General features: G+C 39.4%; 2 protein-coding genes across 8 annotated transcripts; both read left to right on the top strand.

Annotated features, from left to right (window-relative positions):
* LOC112566688 (sulfotransferase family cytosolic 1B member 1-like) lies at positions 1–13,856 on the top strand. Of its 2 annotated transcripts, XM_025243009.1 has the most exons (8): positions 5,911–5,947; positions 6,298–6,401; positions 7,386–7,546; positions 8,004–9,919; positions 11,152–11,481; positions 11,797–11,900; positions 12,784–12,943; positions 13,328–13,856. In XM_025243009.1, exons 4-8 carry the CDS (start codon positions 9,748–9,750, stop codon positions 13,441–13,443), a joined length of 882 nt encoding a protein of 293 aa, XP_025098794.1. In that variant the 5' UTR covers positions 5,911–5,947; positions 6,298–6,401; positions 7,386–7,546; positions 8,004–9,747; the 3' UTR covers positions 13,444–13,856. The 2 variants fall into 2 exon arrangements, with proteins under 2 accessions (XP_025098793.1, XP_025098794.1); XM_025243008.1 differs by lacking the exons at positions 5,911–5,947; positions 6,298–6,401; positions 7,386–7,546; ... (2 more) ...; positions 12,784–12,943; positions 13,328–13,856 and adding exons at positions 1–336; positions 1,206–1,535; positions 1,840–1,943; positions 2,904–3,063 and having other exon boundaries at positions 8,004–9,737.
* LOC112566682 (sulfotransferase family cytosolic 1B member 1-like) lies at positions 4,324–20,653 on the top strand. Of its 6 annotated transcripts, none has more exons than XM_025242997.1 (7): positions 15,188–15,591; positions 16,516–16,637; positions 16,833–17,022; positions 17,894–18,223; positions 18,558–18,661; positions 19,616–19,775; positions 20,177–20,653. In XM_025242997.1, exons 3-7 carry the CDS (start codon positions 16,851–16,853, stop codon positions 20,290–20,292), a joined length of 882 nt encoding a protein of 293 aa, XP_025098782.1. In that variant the 5' UTR covers positions 15,188–15,591; positions 16,516–16,637; positions 16,833–16,850; the 3' UTR covers positions 20,293–20,653. The 6 variants fall into 6 exon arrangements, with proteins under 6 accessions (XP_025098785.1, XP_025098782.1, XP_025098781.1 ...); XM_025242996.1 differs by having other exon boundaries at positions 16,847–17,022; XM_025242998.1 differs by having other exon boundaries at positions 16,516–16,549; positions 16,811–17,022.
* The last annotated feature ends 1,160 nt before the right edge of the window (positions 20,654–21,813 follow it).

Genomic DNA, 21,813 nt, shown 5'->3' on the forward strand with positions numbered 1-21,813 from the left:
AAGTTACAGGGTGTACACGACTGCTGTACACGTAGCAGCTCAGTGTGCAGACCCGCCACCTCACAACTTGTCGACTGCACGGCGGTCCCGTTGCTACAGGCAGAGTACATGTTACTTTACCAGCGACACTTCTTAGTTTTACTCAAATCCCTTGTGTTAGTAAGATGGATATGGTGTGCATCAAAGATAAATTCGGCAACGATCGGTGGTTTCTTGGCGAGGACATACGGCTCCCAATCTTCATCGAAAAACTTGGTCTAGCGGACCGCTTGAGTTTCATCCACAACTTTGAATTTAGACCTGACGACGTCCTTGTTGCCGGTTACATGAGATCAGGTAAGAGCATCACGCTCTCCCAAACACAAAATTTACACACGAACCGCTTTTCCCATAGTTTGTTTCGTACATGCATATCTAATTGAGTCTTTACTGTTTTCTGTTTTATTCCAATAAGCTCCTTTTCTGTGCGTGAGTGAGCCTGCGTGTGTGTGTGTGTGTGAACGGTAACTATGAAATAAATACCAACCAGCACACTTCAGTTAGGTACAATGATCCCGTATAGGTTGTGAGGGTCAACTTTGTGGGAAGTCAGTTTCGTGAGAAAATGAGTTATACTCTGTGGTGTTAAACTAAAATGAGAAAGGGTCTTCAATAACATTTTAAACAAGGTATCCCACGGCGATTAGCCCCGATATCTCTCGAGAAATTGGCAAATTCCAACGCTGTTTGTTACCGTATCCTTTTTGAATGAAACCTCATCATACAACTAACCAGAGCTTCCTAAAGTCTGTATTTTCAATCATTGTACCTTCTAACTTAAATTTTAGTTAATCGTCAGGTGAGACTAAGAAGTTTAAAAGAAATCAAATCTGGTCGTTAATCCTGATGTCATCCAATGGGATCATTAAATAATGACTTCTATATGATGAGGAGAAAAAGGAACTAATGATTGTCTCCTTCATTCCTCCAGTTTTAATAAAGAGCATTGTGGGACTGTCAACAGATTTTAAATATGCTTTTCGCAAAAATTGATATGCGTGTTAAAACCCTCTTAAATAGTCTAATTTTTTTCGGAGCAGAGAAATATTTTATTAAGATATCTCACAAGTTTACATTTTCATTATGTAATTCAAATGAATCTGAATTTATAGAGGTAGGTGTTAGATTGTGGTGGCAGAGGAAACATTTTTTTCTATTGTGTGAAGGTAACAACTGGATTCATCAGATGATCTACATGCTGCTGGAAGGAACCCTGGATCCGCCTCCCTTGTTTGGACGGGATTCTAACGTGGTCCTGGAGGCAGCCTCAGACACCATACACGTCCTCCCACCTGTCAAACCTCGCGCTTTTTACACGCATCTTCTCTTCAAGGACCTGCCAAAGGTCGTCACCGAAAAAAAGGTCAAGGTGGTGCACATCACGCGGAACCTGAAGGATGTCTTCGTGTCTTTGTATTGTCTTTTACAAAAATATCCTCTCTGCCAATATTATCCACCGTGGCCCGAGTTTTTGTCTACTATGCTAGATGATGGCGGTGAGTCATTGAGATTTGCAAGCGTTACGTTTTTTAAAGATGGAATTACACAAAGAGAATTATCCTCTAGTTATATTTCGTACAGAAAAAGCTGAGTAACATAATTCTTGTAATAACGGTGTATCATGTAAACCTTTTTTTAAAAAAGAACAATCAGTTTAAAAGAATAGGTTTTATTTTTCCAGTTATTTGGTTTTCCGAATTACCTTTTGATTAAAGTTACAAGCTTTCAAAGAAAGTAGAGACCTATTTACCTGCATTGAAGTGTTTTCAAAGAATTTTTAAAATAGTTCCTTATCTTTAGTGTCGTATGGAGACGTCTTTGACCACGTGACAAGCTGGGAGAAGGCGATCGACGATCATCCTGAGCATCCATTTTACTGTGTGACGTACGAGGAGTTGTCACAAGTAAGATCATCAGTGTCGTTATTCCTCGTATCCATCGACGTCACAGTACGTCACTGTTCTTGCACGCTCTCTCGTCTCATGCTCATGACCACATGAATGGCGAGGGAGATTATATATAAATGCTATAAATATAAACACAATACATTGTTGGATACGTCTATATATCTCTCTCACAGAGATAAACAAATTTTCTGAAACCTTTCTAAAAAAAAAAAGACTACCAACAGTCACCTACACAGTTTGACACACACACACACAATCGCGCGCACACACAAACACACACTGTTCAGGAGTGGAAAAGCGCTCTTCCTGGTAAATAGTTCTTTCCAAACGGAGCCTTGGCTTCTAGAAATGATGTAATGGCTAAGGAACCAGTGGGATAAGATTTCTGTCGTCCTCTCAATACTGAGGAGAGAAGAATATGAAAGTTGTTCACTCTCAGCATGGAGTTTGCCTCCCACGCCGAGCATCTTCCTACGCCACTGTGATGATGTAGTTGGTGAGAGAAGTTTGTGATGATATGAGAGCATTAAACCTCTTACCCCTGGTGTATTACCTGGTGGTCTTTGTGCAAAGACTATCATCGTGTTAGTCTTGACCACCTAAACAAACAAATTTTTTATCCATGATGGACAGAACCTCGAACCACACAGACCGAATGTTACAGCGTTGTTGATTAAGTTGTGATAAACCGACTGAACACAGACCTCGAAATTCCTCACACAAGCACTGGTTTGTTGTCCTAGTCGAAACACTGGTACTTTCATGCGAATATATGTAAACCAAATAGTTTGCAGTTAAATTAATTCGCTAGTTGATTGTGTTTTTTTTCTGTGGTTAGTTTAGTTGCTAGATAGATTGCTGCTTGGCTGTTGGTCGTCTCGTTGTCTGGGTTGTTTTGATTGTTTCTTGTTTCTGTGTTATTTTTATATTTCCGGTTTTGTTGTTTATTCCATTCAGAATGGTGTTGATCAGCTGGAACGTATTGACCAGTTCCTGGAGACAAACAGAGGAAGACCTTTCTGCCAGGCGGTGGTTGAGAAATGTCACATCGACAACATGGTCAATCTGCGAATAGTACAAGACGCTAAATTTGATCGCACCATGCTTTTCAGAAAAGGTAAATGATATCTGTAAAGACAAAATTAAAAGTAATATCTAAGTGTAAAGACACATTAGTGTTTTCTTTAATTTCTTCTTATTCTTCCTTTTTTCTTCTTACCTCTTTTCAAGGAAAACTGTGAAAAAGCGTAACTGATCTACGACTTTAATTTTAAATTTTTCAAAAAAAGTAATATTAATAATGGTGATAATAATGAGGATAGTAGACATAATAATAATAGAAATAATAATAATAAAGTTATAATAATAATAATTAATAATAAGAATTAATAATCAGAGCATGAAATTAATCATTTATGTTAATCAAAGTTATAATACTAAATTATGACCACAGCTAGGCCTACTAGGCATATGTGCAGTAAAATGTTCATACCCTAGCAAACAGAATATATTTCTTTAATTTCTGTTAAATTCACACTAATTTTTGAACCCACTCACCTGTTCTTACAAATGTACTGTGAGTCAAACTATTCAGTGTAATATCTGTAGGAATTGTAGGAGACTGGAAGAACTGGTTCACTGTGGCGCAGAACGAGGAGTTCGAGAAGGTCGTCCGAAAGAAGATGGCCGGCTACAAAAGTCTCCTTCGTTACCAACTTGAATAATTAAATCAACACATTGTAAATCTCAGTACCAGCAGATAGTGTCTTTTATCAGACAGTTCATTCTTTGTTCTTCTCGATGTTAGAAACTTTGTCATGAATGCGTACACAACAATAATAAAGTATTGTCAACGTGGCGAACTATAATCATTACATAGAGCTGTCTGAATTATGAACAATTTACCTCTTCTAAATGGAAGATTTGTCTCTTAGATGTAAAGCCTCTTTGTTTGATATTGAAAATCAGTGATGTATGCTACTTCAAGACTAGACGTGGTGCAAAACTATATTCTACCTACTAAAGATGTACACGTCTATGCTAAGACAAAGGTATTGATATCAAGTTCAGGTAGAGTTGTCTTTTGCTCTTTATTTCATGCAAAACTGGCTTTACACAATACTTCTTTATCTACATGACTACATCATCATTACAAATCTCGACATTCTTTAATAATAACATTAAGCTGGAGACTCATAAACTACCAATAACTGCGCAAATTACCGTCAGAAATTTCACAGCAAATAGACCGGTATTTTTACGAAATTATTTGAATTAAATTTTCTATATATAATGAAACTAAAGTGAAAAAATGAAATATTCATTCATACTGTACTGCAAACCATGACTCATAGACAAAGTCACAGCTGTGAGTGTGGCTCAGACTTCTTAAAATCTTAATTTTTGAGGTTATAGCGAGGTGAGGTGAACAGGAGTTCACGGCGATGACAGTTAATCAAGGTACAGGGTGTACACGACTGCTGTGCACGTAGCAGCTCAGTGTGCAGACCCGCCACCTCACAACTTGTCGACTGCACGGCGGTCCCGTTACTACAGGCAGAGTACATGTTACTTTACCAGCGACACTTCTTTGTCTTCTTCAGATCACTTGTTTTAGTAAGATGGATAGGGTGTGCATCAAAGATAAATTCGGCAACGATCGGTGGTTTCTTGGCGAGGACATACGGCTTTCACCTTTAAAAGACGAACTTGGCCTCGCGGACCGCTTGAGACTCATCAACACCTTTGACCTTAGAAGTGACGACGTCATTGTTGCCGGTTACCCGCGGTCAGGTAAGAGCATCACGACCTTCCCTGCTCAAAATTCACACGCACTCACCGCTTTTCCCATAGTATGTTTGTACATTTAAATCTAATAAGCTCCTTTTGTGTGCGTGGGTGCGTGCATGTGTCTACGTGCGCTCGCGCGAGTACGTGTGCATGTGTTTGAACTGTAACTATGAAATAAAACCAACCATCACACTCCAGTTAGGTAGTAGGAGCCTGTATATGTTGTGAGGGTCAACTTTGGGTAGATTCAGTTTTTTGACAAAATTAATAATTTGATCATAACAGAGTTATACTCTGTTGTGTTAAACTAACAGTGAGAAATGGTCTTCAAGAACATTTTAAACAAGGTATCCCACAGCGATTAGCCTCGATATCTCTCAAAAATGACAAAATTCAAACGTGTTTGTTACCGTATCCTTGTTGGAACCCCATCATACCACTAACCAGAACTTCCTGAAGTCTCTATTTTCAATCTCTACAACTGCTAACTTAAATATTAATCAATCGTCAGGTTACACTAAGAAGTTTAAAAGTAAACAAATATAGTCGTTAATTCTGATGTCATCCAATTGGATGATTAACTAATGAATTCTGTATGATGAGGACAAGAAAGGAACTGAGTGATTGTCTCCTTCTTTCCTCCTGTTTTGAAAAAGAGCATTGTGGGACTGTTAACAGATTGTAAGCATGCTTTTCTCAAAGTTGACATGCATATGAAAATCTTAAATGATTCGATTTTTTCAGAATAGAAAAATAATTTTATTTTCAAAAGAAATCTCACAAGTTTACATTTTAATCATGTAATTAAAATAAATCTTAATTTATAGAGGTAGGTGTTATATAGTAGTGGCAGGTGCAACATTCTTTTCTATTGTGTGAAGGTAACAACTGGATTCATCAGATGATCTACATGTTGCTGGAAGGAACCCTGGACCCGGCTCCCTTGTTTGGACCGAATTCTAACGTGGTCCTGGAGTCAGCCTCAGACACCAGACGCGTCCTCCCACCTGTCAAACCTCGCGCTTTTTACACGCACCTTCTCTTCAAGGACCTGCCAAAGGTCGTCACTGAAAAAAAGGTCAAGGTGGTGCACATCACAAGGAACCTCAAGGATGTCTTCGTGTCTTTGTATTGTTTTGCAGAAAAGTATCCTTTCGACCGATATTATCCACCGTGGCCAGAGTTTTTTTCTACTATGCTAGATGATGGCGGTGAGTCATTGAGATTTGCAAGCGTTAAGATTTTTAAAAACGAAATTAAACAAAAAGTATTATCTTCTGGTTATATTTTGAACAGAAAATTCTGAGTAACATAAGTCTTGTAATAACGGTGTAGCAAGTAAACCTTTCTTAAAAAATGAACAATCAGTTTAAAAGAATAGGTTTTATTTTTTTTTTTTTTTTTAGTTTCTTGGTTTTCTGATTTCGTATTTCGTTAGAGTTACGAGCTTTTGAAGAAAGTAGAGACATATTTACTTGCACTAAAGTTTTTTTCCACAGAAAAGCTTAACCCAATATTTACAATTGTACTACGAATTTTCAAAATAACTTTTTATCTTCAGTGTCCTATGGAGACGCTTTTAGCCACGTGACAAGCTGGGAGAAGGCGATCGACGATCATCCTGAGCATCCATTTTACTGTGTGACGTACGAGGAGCTGACACAAGTAAGATCATCAGTGTCGTTATTCCTCGTATCCAGAGACGTCACAGTACGTCACTGCTCTTGCACGCTCTCTAATGCGCATGGTCACATGAATGGCGAGGGAGATTATATAAAATTTCTATAAATACAAACATAATACAGTAGTGTATGCGTCTATTTATCTTCGCCACAGAGGTAAACATATTTTCTGAAAGCTTTTGTAAATTAAAAAAAGACTACCTACAGTCTCTCTCTCTCTCACACATGCACTAGCTCGCACACAGCCACACACACACAATGTTTAAGACTGCTGTAGCAATTTGCATGAAGGATTTGGCATGAAGGAGTGTTCCTGTGGCAAAAGGTTCTTTCCATACTCAGCCTTGGCTTGTAGAAATGATGCATTTGCTAAGGAACCAGTGGGATAAGATTTCTGTCGCCCTCTCAATACTGATGTGAGAAGAATATGAAAGTTGTTCACTGTCAGCATGGAGTTTGCTCCCCACACGCCAAGCATCTTCCTACACCACTTTGGTGATGTAGTTGGTGAGAGAAGTTTGTGATGATGTGAGAGCCTTAAACCACGTAGCCCTGGTGTATTGCGTAGTGGTTTTGTGCAAACAATATCATCCTGTTAGTCTTGGCTACCTCATCAAACATGTTTTATCCTTAATAGACAGAACCTCGAACCACACAGGCCGAATGTTACAACGTTGTTAATCAGATTGTGATAAACCGACTAAACACAGACCTCGAAATTCCTCACACAGGCACTAGTTTGTTGTCCTAGTCACAACACTGGTACTTTCATGTGAATATATGTAAATAAAATAGTTTGCAGTTAAATTAATTCGCTAGTTGATTGTGTTTTTTTTCTGTGGTTAGTTTAGTTGCTAGATAGATTGCTGCTTGGCTGTTGGTCGTCTCGTTATCTAGGATCTTTTGATTGTTTCTTGTCTCTGTCTTATTTTTATGTTTTTTTGGTTTTGTTGTTTATTCCATTCAGAATGGTGTTGATCAGCTGGAATGTATTGATCCAATTCCTGGAGACACACAGAGGAAGACCTTTCTGCCAGGCGGTGGTTGAGAAATGTCACATCAACAACATGGTCAATCTGCGAATAGCAAAAGACTCTAAAGTTGATTGGTCCATACTTTATCGGAAAGGTAAACGATATCTGTAAAGACAAAATTAAAAATAATATCCTAGTGTAAAAAACATTGGTTTTTGTCTTTTATTTCTTCCTGTATTTCATTTCTCATTCTTCCCTCTTTTTCAAGGAGAACTGGGAAAAAGCGTAAATGATCTGCTACTTTATGTATAAATTTTCAAAAAAAGTAATATTAATACTGATGATAATACTAATACAAATACTACTACTACTAATAATAATAATAATACATTATAAATCAAAGCATCACATTAACCATTTATGCTAATCAAAATTACAATACTAAAGTGTGACCACAGCAAGTCCTACTACTCATATGTGCAGTAAAATGTTCATACTCTAGCACCGATATTATTTCTTTAATTTCTGTTAAATTTACTCTAATTTTTGAACCCACTCACCTGTTCTTACAAATGTTCTGTGAGTCAAACTATTCAGTGTAATATCTGCAGGAGTTGTAGGAGACTGGAAGAACTGGTTCACTGTGGCGCAGAACGAGGAGTTCGAGAAGGTCGTCCGAAAGAAGATGGCCGGCTACAAAAGTCTCCTTCGCTACCAACTTGAATAATTAAATCAACACTTTGCAAATCTCAGTACCAGCAGATAGTGTATTTTATCAGACAATTCATTCTTCGTTCTTCTCGATATTCCAGACTTTGTTACTTCTGCCACAGTACTCATACTAAAGTGTCTGTAAATCCCTACCCCATACTGATGATCTTAGTCTACTGTTGTTATAATGAGTATACAGGAAAACTCTCCCTCAGTGAAAATCGGAATCTCCAGATACCGACAGGAAGCTCAGTTTTTTTAATCCGGACACTAAGCTTTCGATAAATATCGTCTCCAAAAAGTAATAATAAAGCTACGTAATGTCCATAAAGTCAGCCGGTCTGAAGACTCCTATAAGTGTACAAGCTACATACTCAAATGAATGCGTACACAAGAACAATAAAGTATTGTCAATGTGGCGGACGATAGTCATTACATAGAGCTGTCTGAATGATGGAGAATTTAACTCGTATAAATAGAAGATTCGTCTAATAAATGTAAAGCCTCTATGTTTGATATGAAAATCAGCTGATTGATGCTGCTTGAAGACGAGACGTCGTGTAAAACTCTATTGTACCTACTGAAGATACTTCTTTGCTAAGACAACAGAACTGATATCAAATCAAGTTAGAAAAATAATTAGATATATAGATAATTTTCCTGGACACTTCTTTTTATAATCAGAGAATTGAATGCAGCCTGTATTTGAATGCCGTCGAAAGCACTGAAAGGAGTGAAGGTAATTTTTTGCACGTTCTTTAAAGGACTGAGTTTAACGAGGTCACTGCTAAGATCACGTGAGTACTTTACCCTTTCGTGAATCTGTACATGAGTTCGGGGAACAGCGATAGATGATGTATGCAATCATTCTTCTACATGGTCTTACCTTAGCACTGTGCTGGGAGTGCCGTGCATCCCATAATACAGGGCAGCTGACTCGTGGACATAGAATGCAGATAAATGAACCAGGCTCTGGTTGCAATTTAATATTCTTTTGTTAACCTTGCTTCATCCGGTTGAAATATGAAAAACGATTTTCCAGGTAATTTCTAACGGGAATTTGTGCAGTTAATGATGCTACATGAGTCTCCACCAGCTCGAAACTTTGCTTCAACCGCCATCATGGTGTGCATGAGGTGGCGATAGCAACGTATGGCTCTTCTTGTAGTATTTGTTAGCTTCGTAATTTTCTGTGTTTTAATGTTTTACATTAAACCTTCTGGGGGAAATGTATACGCAGAGCACATTAATAAAGACGCTTCTGCTAAAGGGAATAAATTGGATTTTCAAAGATGTACTTTCTACATTTAGCTGTCTACAATAAAAAAAAGTCGGAAAAAAGTATTTATTCATTTACTCTCTACTTGTAAACAATGACTTATACGCAAAGTCACAGCTGTGAGTGTGGCTCAAGCGTTCTTTGTGACTTTTGCTAGGTTAAACAGTTTTGAACAGGAGTGTAAAGCGATAACAGTTAATCAAGGTACAGGGTTTATACGACTGCTGTGCACTTAGCAGCTCAGTGTGCAGACCCGCCACCTCACAACTTGTCGACTACCCGGCGGTCCCGTTACTACAGGCAGAGTACATGTTACTTTACCAGCGACACTTCTTCGTTTTACTCAAATCCCTTGTGTTAGTAAGATGGATATCGTGTTCATCAAAGATAAATTCGGCAACGATCGGCAGTGTATTGGCGAGGACATACGGCTTCCACCCTTTAAAGGCAATCTTAGCTTCGCGGACCGCTTGAGACTCATCCACAACTTTGACCTTAGACCTGACGACGTCATTGTTGCCGGTTACATGAGGTCAGGTAAGAGCATCAAGCCCTCCCCTACTCAATATTTGCACACTTTGTGCACATTATGTTTAAGCGGGATTGGTAATACAATTTGTGCATAGTTTGTTTTGTACTTTTATATCTACATGAGTGCTTACTGGTGTCTGTGTTTTACTCCAACATACTAATAAGAAGCTATAGATATAAACGTGTGTATGAATATGCATGTGTGTTTTAACAAAATGAGTCCCAACTAGCTAGGATAAAATTTGTGCAGTTTTACCTTTTAAAAATATGAATTATTCGAAAAATAAATTACCAGGGATATACTCTGCTGTGTTAAAATAAAGGTGAGAAATGCTTTTGAGAAAATACATTTTAACCAAGGTATCCTAAGGCAATGCGTCCCGATTTTCATCGTATTGCTGTCAGAATCCCATCATATTGTACCTTATAAGATTTTTTTTTGTTTTCAATCTCTGTAATTACTAACTTAAATATTAATCAATCGTCAGACATGTGAAAATGTACAGTCAGTCCTTTTACATGGATCTGAGACATGGCGTGTGACAAACACCATCACCAACAAGTTTCAGACATTTTTCAATAGTACTCGGCGCCACATCCTCAACATCAGATGGCCCGAGAAGATCTCCAATACAGACCTGTAAGAGAAGACCACCAAAACCCTGCCAGCCAAGACATTCAGAAGCAGAAGTGGAGCTGGATCGTTCACACCCTGCGAAAGCCAGCCGACAATTTAACGAGTCAAGATCTGGCCTTGGAACCCACAGGGGATGCGCAGGGTTGGGAGACCCAGACAGACACGGAGGAGATCAGTCCACAGAGAGGCTGAGGCAGCTGGCATGACATGATCCCAGCTGGGAAGCCCAGAACCGGGTCCGATAGCGTGGTGTACTTGCGACCATATGTTCAACTTTGGGGGGCGGGGGTAAAAGGTATAATAATAAGAAGAAAAGAGATGAAGAGAAAAAACAATCTGAGAGACTATCTAACGGCGAGGCATCTCGTTCGTACCGCACGTTTTGAAAAAAAAATAACCTTCGTGGGATTATGATACAATTTTACACATGCTTTTCTTCAATTTGCAGAAATTGTACTTGCATATTTAAACTAGTATAAATCAGCCAATAGTGGGACTGCAAAGATAATTTTAGTTTCGAAGGAAATCTCAAATCGTTTATATTTTGATTTTTCGCGTTAGGTGTTATATTGTGGTGTCATTTTTTTCTTTTGAATGTAAGGTAACAACTGGCTTCATCAAATGATATACATGTTGCTGGAAGGAACCCTGGACCCGCCTCCCTTGTTTGGACCGGATTCTAACGTGCACCTGGAGTCAGCCTCAGACACTAGTCGCGTCCTCCCACCTGTCAAACCTCGCGCTCTTTTCACGCACCTTCTCTTCAAGGACCTGCCAAAGGTCGTCACTGAAAAAAAGGTCAAGGTGGTGCACATCACAAGGAACCTCAAGGATGTCTTCGTGTCTTTGTATTCCCTTACAGAGAAATTACCTAACATCAGATATCATCCACCGTGGCCAGAGTTTTTGTCTACAATGCTAGATGATGGTTGTGAGTCATTGAGATTTGCATACGTTAAGTTATTTTTGAGACGAAATAAAACAAAGAATATTATCCTCTGGTTAAATTTTGTACAGAAAACTCTGAATAACATAACATTTCTTCGGTGTACGAAGAAAATAATAGGTTTTATTTTTGTAGTTATTTGTATTTTTTTATTTACGTTTTGATTAGAGTTACGAGCGGTCAGAAAAAAGTAGATACATTTACTTACAGTGATGTTATTTTTCACACAAAAAAATAAATAAGTAGTTGCAAATATTTATAATTTTACTACGAATTTGTAAAATATCTCTTTATCTTTAGTTTGGTATGGAGACGCCTTTCACCACGTGACAAGCTGGGAGAAGGCGATCGACGATCATCCTGAGCATCCATTTTACTGTGTGACGTACAAGGAGTTGACACAAGTAAGATCATCAGTGTCGTTATTCCTCGTATCCAGGGTTACAATACGTCACTGCTCTTACACGCTCTCTCGCCTCAAGCGCATGCCCACATGAATGGCAACACGGAAAGGTATCATATAGATTCTATATTTATATTACAATAGTTTCTATCTCCTCTTATCTCCCCAAGAGATAAACATCTTATTTAGTAACAGAATTTTATGAATAACAAATGACTACAAAAATAGTCATCCACAGAGTTTCATATACACACACATGCTGTTTAAAAGTGCTGTAGCAATTTGCGAGAAACGTTTGGAAAAAGTGCTCTTCCTGGCGACTAGTTCTTTTCATAAGCAGCCTTAGCTGTTAGAAATGATGCAGTGAACTAGTGGGACAAGATTTCTGTCGACCTCTCAATACTGAGGCGAGAAGAAGATGAAAGTTTTTCACTGTCAGCATGGAGTTTGCCCTCAAAAAGCCGAGCATCTTCCTACACCACTGTGTTGATGTAGTTGGTGAGAAAAGTCTGTGATAATGTGAACACCTCATCAACCAAGCTTTATTCTTGATTGACAGAACCTTGAACCACACAGACCGAATGTTAGAATGTTGTCAATCAGGCTGTGATATACCGACTAAACACAGGGTTACTGAACTCAAAATTCTTCAAACAGGCACCGGTTTGTTGTCCTAGTTACAACACTGGTAATTTCGTGTGAAGATACGTAAATAATGATAGTTTGCAGTTAAATTAGTTCTTTAGTTAACTGTTGGCTGTTCCGATGGTTAGTTTTGTCTCTAGATAGCTGACTACTGGACTGTTGGTCGTCTTGGGTCTTTTGATTGTATTTTCTTTGTGTGTTCTTTTGAGGTTTTTGGTTTTCTTGTGTATTTCGTTCAGAACGGTGTTGATCAGCTGGAAAATATTGACCGGTTCCTGGAGACACACAGAGGAAGACCTTTCTGCCAGGCGGTGGTTGAGAAATGTCACATCGACAACATGGTCAATCTGCGAATAGCACAAGACGCTGTATTTAATGGCGCCATGCTTTTCGGAAAAGGTAAATGATATCTGCAAAGACAAAATCAAATTTAATGTAAGCGCGTAAAGACACATTGGTCATTTGTTCGTATCTCCCTCTCATTCCTCCCTCTCTTTAAAGAAAACTGCGAGCAGACCTAGCTGCATTACTAGATTACTATTAAAATTTCAAAAAAAAAAATACATCCTAAATCAGGGTATTAAAGTAACCATCCATAATCGTCACAAATTGCAAGAATAAAGGGGGAACACAGGCCTACTGGGCATGTGAGCAGTAAAATGTTCATACCCTAGCAAACAGAATATATTACTTTAATTTCTGTTACATTTACACTAATTTTTGAACCCACTCACCTGTTCTGACAAATGTTCTATGAGTCAAACTATTCATGTGTATCTGAAGGAGTTGTAGGAGACTGGAAGAACTGGTTCACTGTGGCACAGAACGAGGAGTTCGAGGAGGTCGTCCGAAAGAAGATGGCCGGCTACAAAAGTCTCCTTCGTTACCAACTTGAATAATTAAATCAACACATTGTAAATCTTACTACCAGCAGATAGTAGCTTGAAAGAGACAATTTATTTTTCTTTTTTCTCGATATCCCAGACTTTGTTACTTCTGCGACAGTACTCGTAAGAAAGTGTCTGTAAATCCCTACCCTATTCTGATGATTTAGTCTACTTTATTATAATGAGTTTACATGACAGTGACGCTCTCTTTGAATGAAAACCAGAAACCGTAGACACCTGCCAGAAGCATAATGTTTTAATACGGAAACTTATCTATTGACAAATATTGTCTCCAAAAAGTAATAATAAAGGTACGTAACCTATGTCCATAAAGTCAGCAGGTCTAAAGACTCCTATAAGTGTACAGGCTACATACTCACATGAATGCGTACGCAAGAACAATAAAGTATTGTCAATGTGGCGAATGATAGTCATCACTCAGCGCTGTCTGAATGATGAAGAATTTACCTCGTTTAGATGGAAGATTTGTTTAGTAGATGTGAATGTTATATGTTTGATATTGAAAATAAGTGGTTAACGCTATTTCAAGACCAGACGTGGTGTGAAAGGAAATTGTACTCAATGAATGTCGCGTAATGAAATCGGGCATCACACTTTACACTCATGCAAGTACACTCACAACCACACAGACACAACAGGCGTTCAAACGCCTGATGCTGGCGACACACCCAGTCGCTCCTCAGTGCACAAATCCACACACACACACATGAGAACGGTACCAAATGTACGTTTGTTAATAGCGAAAGAAAAATTGGAGAAAAAAAGAGGACCCAAAAGAAAAATTGTACAACACGAAAACAAGCAATCCAAGAAACTACCAAACACTCGCTCAAAACTCACCACCACCCTAAACGCTTGAGCGGGCCCCAAAAACAAAGCTACCACCTCGTCGAACACCCGAGCAAACTATCCGCGGCTGAGGCACCTCACTAGATCGACCAGAGGCGGTAAGGACGAGGTACAGACAGATTCGACAGGGGGAGTGGTACAAAAAGGGGGGCACTCAGCCAGAGCCCTTTGTTGAACACCCGCCATGTCTGTCCCCCGATCTATTCTCTGATGCTGCTCGTCTGTCCACCAAAGACCGTCAGCCACCAGTCATGGCGACCTGCCGTCCGGCGTCGATCCGAGGAAAGTCTAACGATCACAGGACCCGAAAATCACAATGACGACAATGATGATAACGTTCCTTCTGAAGATGATCACAGAAGTGTTCGAAGGGACGAGGAATAAAGAAACGCACGAAGAAGCGAGGAACGGAGAGATGTTGGAATAAAAAAAAAAAGATGAATGGAGAAGAAACTTTTGTACATTTCATAATTGACGTTTTCGTGGAAGTGTGAATGTCTGTGTGTGTGCAACTGTGTGTTGGGGAGGGGGAGGTCCTGTTGTATCAACGTCCGCTGGTCTGTCCTCACATATTTATATGGAGGAGGTCTGTATGAGTTATCTCTAAATACAATTAATTGCAGATTAAATTTTTTTTATTTTCTATAAGCAAAGTCATCGGAGACCCTTTCTATCCTAGCACATCTTTACATTTGAAACTAGATACTATAACAAAAGACGATGGTTCATGGCTAGAACAACAGGGCCGAAGCTGGTAATAAAGAGGGGCAGTGGGCAGTGGTCGCCCTGCGGCGATACCCGACTGTGAGTTGGACAAAAGGGTTAGGAATGTTATCTCCCCTGGCATTAGTGAGCCTGGTACTCGCGGCACTTACGTAAGGGGGGCCGCCATCATCGCTTCAGGGGTACGTCCGTTAATGGAAAGTCCGGTACACTTAGCCCGGAGAACAGCGTTTGTTTTCTTTGCCACCGACTGGACACCGGTGATGAAGGAGGGTGGCGACAGTCGGAGGTTGACGTGGCCGACCGTGACAAAAAGGAATGGTAGATAAGTCATAGGTACCCCGAGCATAGCGCAGAGGGATGTGGTCACTGTAGTCAAAGGTCCATAGCGTCTGAGTAAGTTAGATGTAGTTCAGAGGGGTCACGTGGTATATTCGTACATAGGCTAGGACAGAGCTCTAGTCGAGGCTTTCCCCTCGTGTTCAGAGCCGAGTGATGCTACCAGTTCCAGCGCAAAGGAATCGTTCGTGTCCCGAGGACCCACCAGATTCCAAGACTGAACTGAAGGTGAGGAACGGACCGCGTGTCCGGACGTATGTATAGATATTGGCGTAAGACATAGTCATCTTCCAAATTCATTATTCGGTAGCTCTCGATTTCCCGACCTGATAGTTAGATGCATGTTCGATTGATATCTGATTTCATATCAACCAAATTTTTGCTTTTCTTGTTTATATAATAATTGTATACGTTGTACAACTGTCTTGTCGGTTGTGTTTGCACACGCCGGTGAAAGTGTTACCAGTGCGTACGTGTGTGGACGTGCGAATAGGCGGGCGAGTGGGCGTGAGAGGGTGAACGTCGGGTGAGCGAGACATTGAAGTGACCCCTTTCCCCTCGGGTGAGTTAGGTAACCCTTCTCGCAGCCTCATTCGTCACAGATGACAAGCTCACAATATCCATTTTGAATTTTAGTACAATGAAAACACACATTGTCAAACTTTTCACAGATCTGTACAATTATGGTAATAGCATAGCTTTATTTCAATGTAAATTTGCGTTTCTTTTTTTATTCGCAGATTTATGTAACCTTGTATTTTGCACCAATGAAAAGTAATAATAAATTAAGCTATACTAGTGAAAAATAATTTTATAATTATTTTTATCTGTTTCTGTCGTGTATAGACAAAGACATTTAATAAACTTCTTGTGCTTTTCTGGGGTTTTATTAAAATAAAGCTCACAGTTAAATAACCACCACTAATGGATATGTATATACCTAGCCACTTATCAGACATTTACTTCAACAGTTAGCTCTTTACAAACCACAAAAAAATGAAATTCATATGCGACTGCACACCTTACCTAAAAGCCATGACAAACGAACAGTTCCTAACTGGAATACCAATGGTTCACCGGGTGAAGGGTTCATAAGACAGTCAGTCCTAGTCTCCATATTTTAAGCAGCGCCATCTATCTCTTCCTCGTTAGGTGATCACGAAAAAGCTGGACAACAATTCTTGAGGTAAGGACAGAGATACGGTTGCTGACACTGAGGTTGACACTGCCACAGTGGGTGGAGGTTACAACAACTGTCAGATACCTTCAGGCTGGTATGAGCAGATTTACACTCTATTTGTATGTAAGCACTGTCATCTCCTGCCTAGACATAATAAGTCTGTGTATACGATTTCTAGTGCTAAGTTCCACAGACGACTGCTACTATGGCATCATTGACTTTATGAGTAAAGCTTGAAGCGATGACTTGGCGAATGATGTTTTTCAGATACATTTTCCTTTATGAGCAGCAGTTGGGTTTTAGGAAAATGAATAGAATCTGCATCAAGGATAAATTCGGCAACGATCGATGGTTTCTTGGAGAGGACATACGGCTTCCACCCTTCGAAGACAAACTTAGCCTCGAGGACCGCTTGAGTTTCATCCACAGCTTTGACCTTAGACCTGACGACGTCATTATTGCCGGTTACCCGAGGTCAGGTAAGAGCATCACGCCCTCCCCTACTTAAAATTTACAAACACACATACAGATGTGTACACATGTTTATACGGGATTATAAAATCAGTTGTTCCCATAGTTGTACTTTTATATCTACATGAGAGTTTACTAAGTTTTTTTTTATTATTCCAATATACTAATAACCTGTGTGTGTGTGTGTGTGAACTGTAACTATGGAGCCCGTAAAGGTGGTTAGGGTAAACTTTGTGCAGATTCAGTTTTTTGAGAAAATGAATAATTTGATCATAACATGATAACAGTTATACTCTGCTGTGTAAAACTAGAAATGGGAATCGGTCTTAAAATGACTTTTAATCAAGATATCCCACGGCGATTAATCCAGATTTCCCTTGGAAAAAGGCAAAATTCAAAAGCTGTTTGTTACCGTATCCTTGTCGGAACACCATACATACCACTAACCAGAATATCATGAAGTCTTTATTTTCAATCTCTGTAACTACTAACTTAAATATTAATTAATCGTCAGGTTAGTCTAAGAAGTTTATAAGTAAACAAATCCGGTTGCTAATCCTGATGTCATCCCATGGAAGGATTAAATAATTACTTCTCTAGAAACGAACCGAGCGATTGTCTCCTTCATTCAACGATTTTTGAAAAAAAACATTACCAACAGATTTTAAACATTCTTTTCTCAACTCTTACAGGAATATGAAAGCCCTCTTAAATTTCTCAATTTTTTTTTTTTTTTTTTTTAGCAGAAAAGCAATTTAAGCTTCAAAAGAAATGTCAAATTTTTATATTTTTAACTCTGTAGTTATAATAAATCTAAATTTTCCAAGTTAGATGTTATATTGTGGTGGCAGGTCACACATTATCCTCTACTGTGTGAAGGTAACAACTGGCTTCATCAGATGATCTACATGTTGCTGGAAGGAACCCTAGACCCGCCTCCCTTGTTTGGACCGGATTCTTATGTGAACTTGGAGACAGCCACAGACACTCTGCGCATCCTCCCACCTGTCAAACCTCGCGCTCTTTTCACGCATCTTCTCTTCAAGGACCTGCCAAAGGTCGTCACTGAAAAGAAGGTCAAGGTGGTGCACATCACGCGGAACCTCAAGGATGTCTTCGTGTCTTTGTATTCTTTTTCAGAGAAATTAACGAACATCAGATATCATCCACCATGGCCAGAGTTTTTTTCTACAATGCTAGATGATGGTTGTAAGTCATTGAAATTCACATAAGTTTTTTTTTTTTGACACAAAATGAAACAAAGAATATTATGCTTTGGTTATATTTTGAAGAGAAAATACTAAGTAACATAAGTTTTGCGATAACGGTGTAGCAAGTAAACCTTTCTTTTAAAAACAAGTTAAAAGAATAGGTTTTATTTTTATAGTTTCTTGGTTTTCGGATTTTCGTTTTGAATAGATATACGAAGTTTAAGAAAAAAGCAGAGAAATATTTACTTGCATTTATGTGTTTTCCCACAAAAAAGTTTTATCAAATATTTATAATTTTACTATGAATTTGTAAAATATCTGTTTATCTTAAGTGTGGTATGGAGACGTCTTTGACCACGTGACAAGTTGGGAGAAGGCGATCGACGATCATCCTGAGCATCCATTTTACTGTGTGACGTACGAGGAGTTGACACAAGTAAGAGAACAGTGTCGTTATTCCTCGTATCCAGCGACGTCACAGTACGTCACTGCTCTGGCACGCTCTCTCAAGCAACACACACACACACGACGTACGCGTTCTTTCACACATAGAACAACGATTGCCTGAGGCTGTCCGCATGATGTTAATAGTTTGCTGAATGCCTGAGGATTTCACAAACTTCAAGTCACATATGCATAAATAATAATCCGCCTGAACGCAATATTCTATCGGTGAAACCATGGACGTGTAGTGAAACACAGTTGTCGGTACATACAATGTTTACAATCCGGGGCCTTCCTCGATCAAGCACACTTAAATAACTCTTTATCTTAATTCTTAATCCCAACCTCCACTCTTACTCTCAATTCTTCTCATGCAGTTAATAATCGCTCCAGTAGTTATTTAGTACTTTACTCACCGTTCTGTTCGTCCAAACACAGTTAATTCCAATTTTATTATCTCGTTTACATTTCCTTGGCGACGCGAAGCCCGGTACACACAGTCTACACACAGTCTACACAGTGCTGTGCGCTTCACCGAAGGCGAAAAGATCAGATCTAGACAAATCCTCGATCAAAAGGTTGCTACCTACCACAATCACCCGTACACAGAAGAAAAAAAGAAACTTTGGCTAGGCAAGGAATTACTTCTAAGATCTACGCTCACATTAACTCACACTACACCCTTCCACTCTCATGTCCGCCAATGCCGTCTGCTTCTCTATATCTGTCGCTAGAGTGATCTCCCTTTCCTCGCTGACGCTCTCACTCATCAATACATGTTATTTACCATTGTAATTTACAAACAGCGAAGGGATTACACTAACTTTGAAACATGGAGGAACATGACTGCTGGACTGTTGGTCGTCTCGTTGTCTGGGATCTTTTAATTATTTGTTGTTTATGTCTTATTTTTATGTTTTTGGTTTTTTTTAATTATTCTGTTCAGAATGGTGTTGATCAGCTGGAAAGTATTGACCAGTTCCTGGAGACACACAGAGGAAGACCTTTCTGCCAGGCGGTGGTTGAGAAATGTCACATCAACAACATGGTCAATCTGCGAATGGCACAAGAAGCTAAATTCAATCGCACCATGCTTTTCAGAAAAGGTAAATGATATCTGTAAAGACGAAATCAAAATAAATATCTAAGCGTAAAGACAGATTGGTCATTTCTTCCTTTTTCCTTCCTCCCTTTCTTCAAGAGCGTAAATGCATCACAACATTTTATCATTACAATTTCAAAACAAAGTAATATTAATAATGGGGATAGTAATCAAAATACGTTATAAATCAGGGCATTAAATTAACCATTCATGCTCATCACAAATTACAATACTAAAGTGTGAACACAGCTAGGCCTCCTAAGGCATGTGAGCAGTAAAATGTTCATACTCTAGTACACAGAACGTACTTCTTTAATTTCTGTTACATTTATACGATTTTTGAACCCACTCACCTGTTCTGACAAATGTTCTATGAGTCAAACTATTCATGTGTAATATCTGCAGGAGTTGTAGGAGACTGGAAGAACTGGTTCACTGTGGCGCAGAACGAGGAGTTCGAGGAGGTCGTCCGAAAGAAGATGGCCGGCTACAAAAGTCTCCATCATTACCAATTTGAATAATTAACTCAAAACATTGTAAATCTCAGTACCAGCAGAGAGTGTCTTTTATTAGACAATTTATTCTTCGTTCTTCTCGATATTCCAGACTTTGTCACTTACTGATGATCTCAGTCTACTTTATTATAATGAGTATACAGGACAGTGACGCTCTCTCTGAATGAAAAACGGAAGCCGTAGACACCTGCCGGAAACACAATGTTTTAATCCGGACAATATCGTCGAATTATGTCTTTAAAAAGTAAAAACAATGGTACGTAATTGATGTCTATAAAGTCAGCCGTTCTAAAGACTCCTATAAGTGTACAGGCTACATACTCACATGTATGTGTATACAAGAACGAATAAAGTATTGTCAATGTGGCGAACTATAGTCATCACACAGTGCTGTCTGAATGATGAAGAATTTACCTCGTACAGATGGAAGATTGGTTCAATAGATGTAAGGAAGGATTTCAACGCGCTAAAGAAAAAAAAAAGAAAGAAACTCTTGTGTTGTAAGATGTAAGACGTTAGACGATCCTTTGCAGTGTGTTTAAAAAAAAAGCTTGTCAAGTGGTCTGTTGACCTGTGAGAAGCTATACGGGGAGCGAACTCTGCATTATACTTACTATTAAGATTTGACCTACTTGAGTAAGTTGACCGTGAAATGTAAGTCATGTTGTATCAACGGAGCGGCTACATGCTGTCATCAGTGGCCAGATAATCGCAATTAGCTTTGCTACCGACAGTTTGCTCAACATCAATTGCACTTTACAACGCATCACCCCATCGTCGGCTAATGCGTCGGCGAAGCACAAACCCGTCTTCTCATTCACTCCGGTTGATCACGTGGCAGTTGTATGGCTTCTGCCTCCTATTTCCCTCCTTCCCGCACATGTGGAATTTCCCCGCCGCCCTCATAAGAACTGGAAACTGCACAGTCGCTTCTATATCTGGGTCAGAGACATCAGTTGACGGGGTAGCTCCGTCCCGTTTTCGTCATCTACCCCGCTCTTCTTTGCCACTATTTGCACCCGACACTGGTTGACCTCTTGACCTATGTGCGCTCGAAGACCAGCGGTATCGAGGTCGTATTCTACTGACTGTAATGCAAGTTCTTGCTTTCTTCGCCGGTTAAGGACTCTCCCGGAGGTGCCAGTGACCTATTGCACTTTCTTGTCAAGTCGTTTCATCACAACCATCGCTTGTCGATAACTATATGGGATCACGCACAAGGGCGGACAACTTTACCTGGGCAAACGCCAAGCTGCCACAATGCGTAGTCTCCCTTTGGCTTACAAGTACGTGTTGCGATATCAGCACACTGTACAGGAAAAGTATCGCAAAACATATTGCTCTGGGGCAAGCTCTGTAGTCTTGAAAATATATAAGCTTTGATTAATGACAGTCGGCACCAAAAAATCTAAAAAAATTCTTGATGGGATATTTTTATGCACTTTTATTCATTCTGTGCGCTCTTCCTAGAGTCTGGCGCAGTTCCAAGGAGACTGTATGACATCTGTTATTTACTGGGTGCCCCTA

Source organism: Pomacea canaliculata, linkage group LG6, assembly GCF_003073045.1.
Source record: "Pomacea canaliculata isolate SZHN2017 linkage group LG6, ASM307304v1, whole genome shotgun sequence".
NCBI classification, from domain to species: domain Eukaryota; kingdom Metazoa; phylum Mollusca; class Gastropoda; order Architaenioglossa; family Ampullariidae; genus Pomacea; species Pomacea canaliculata.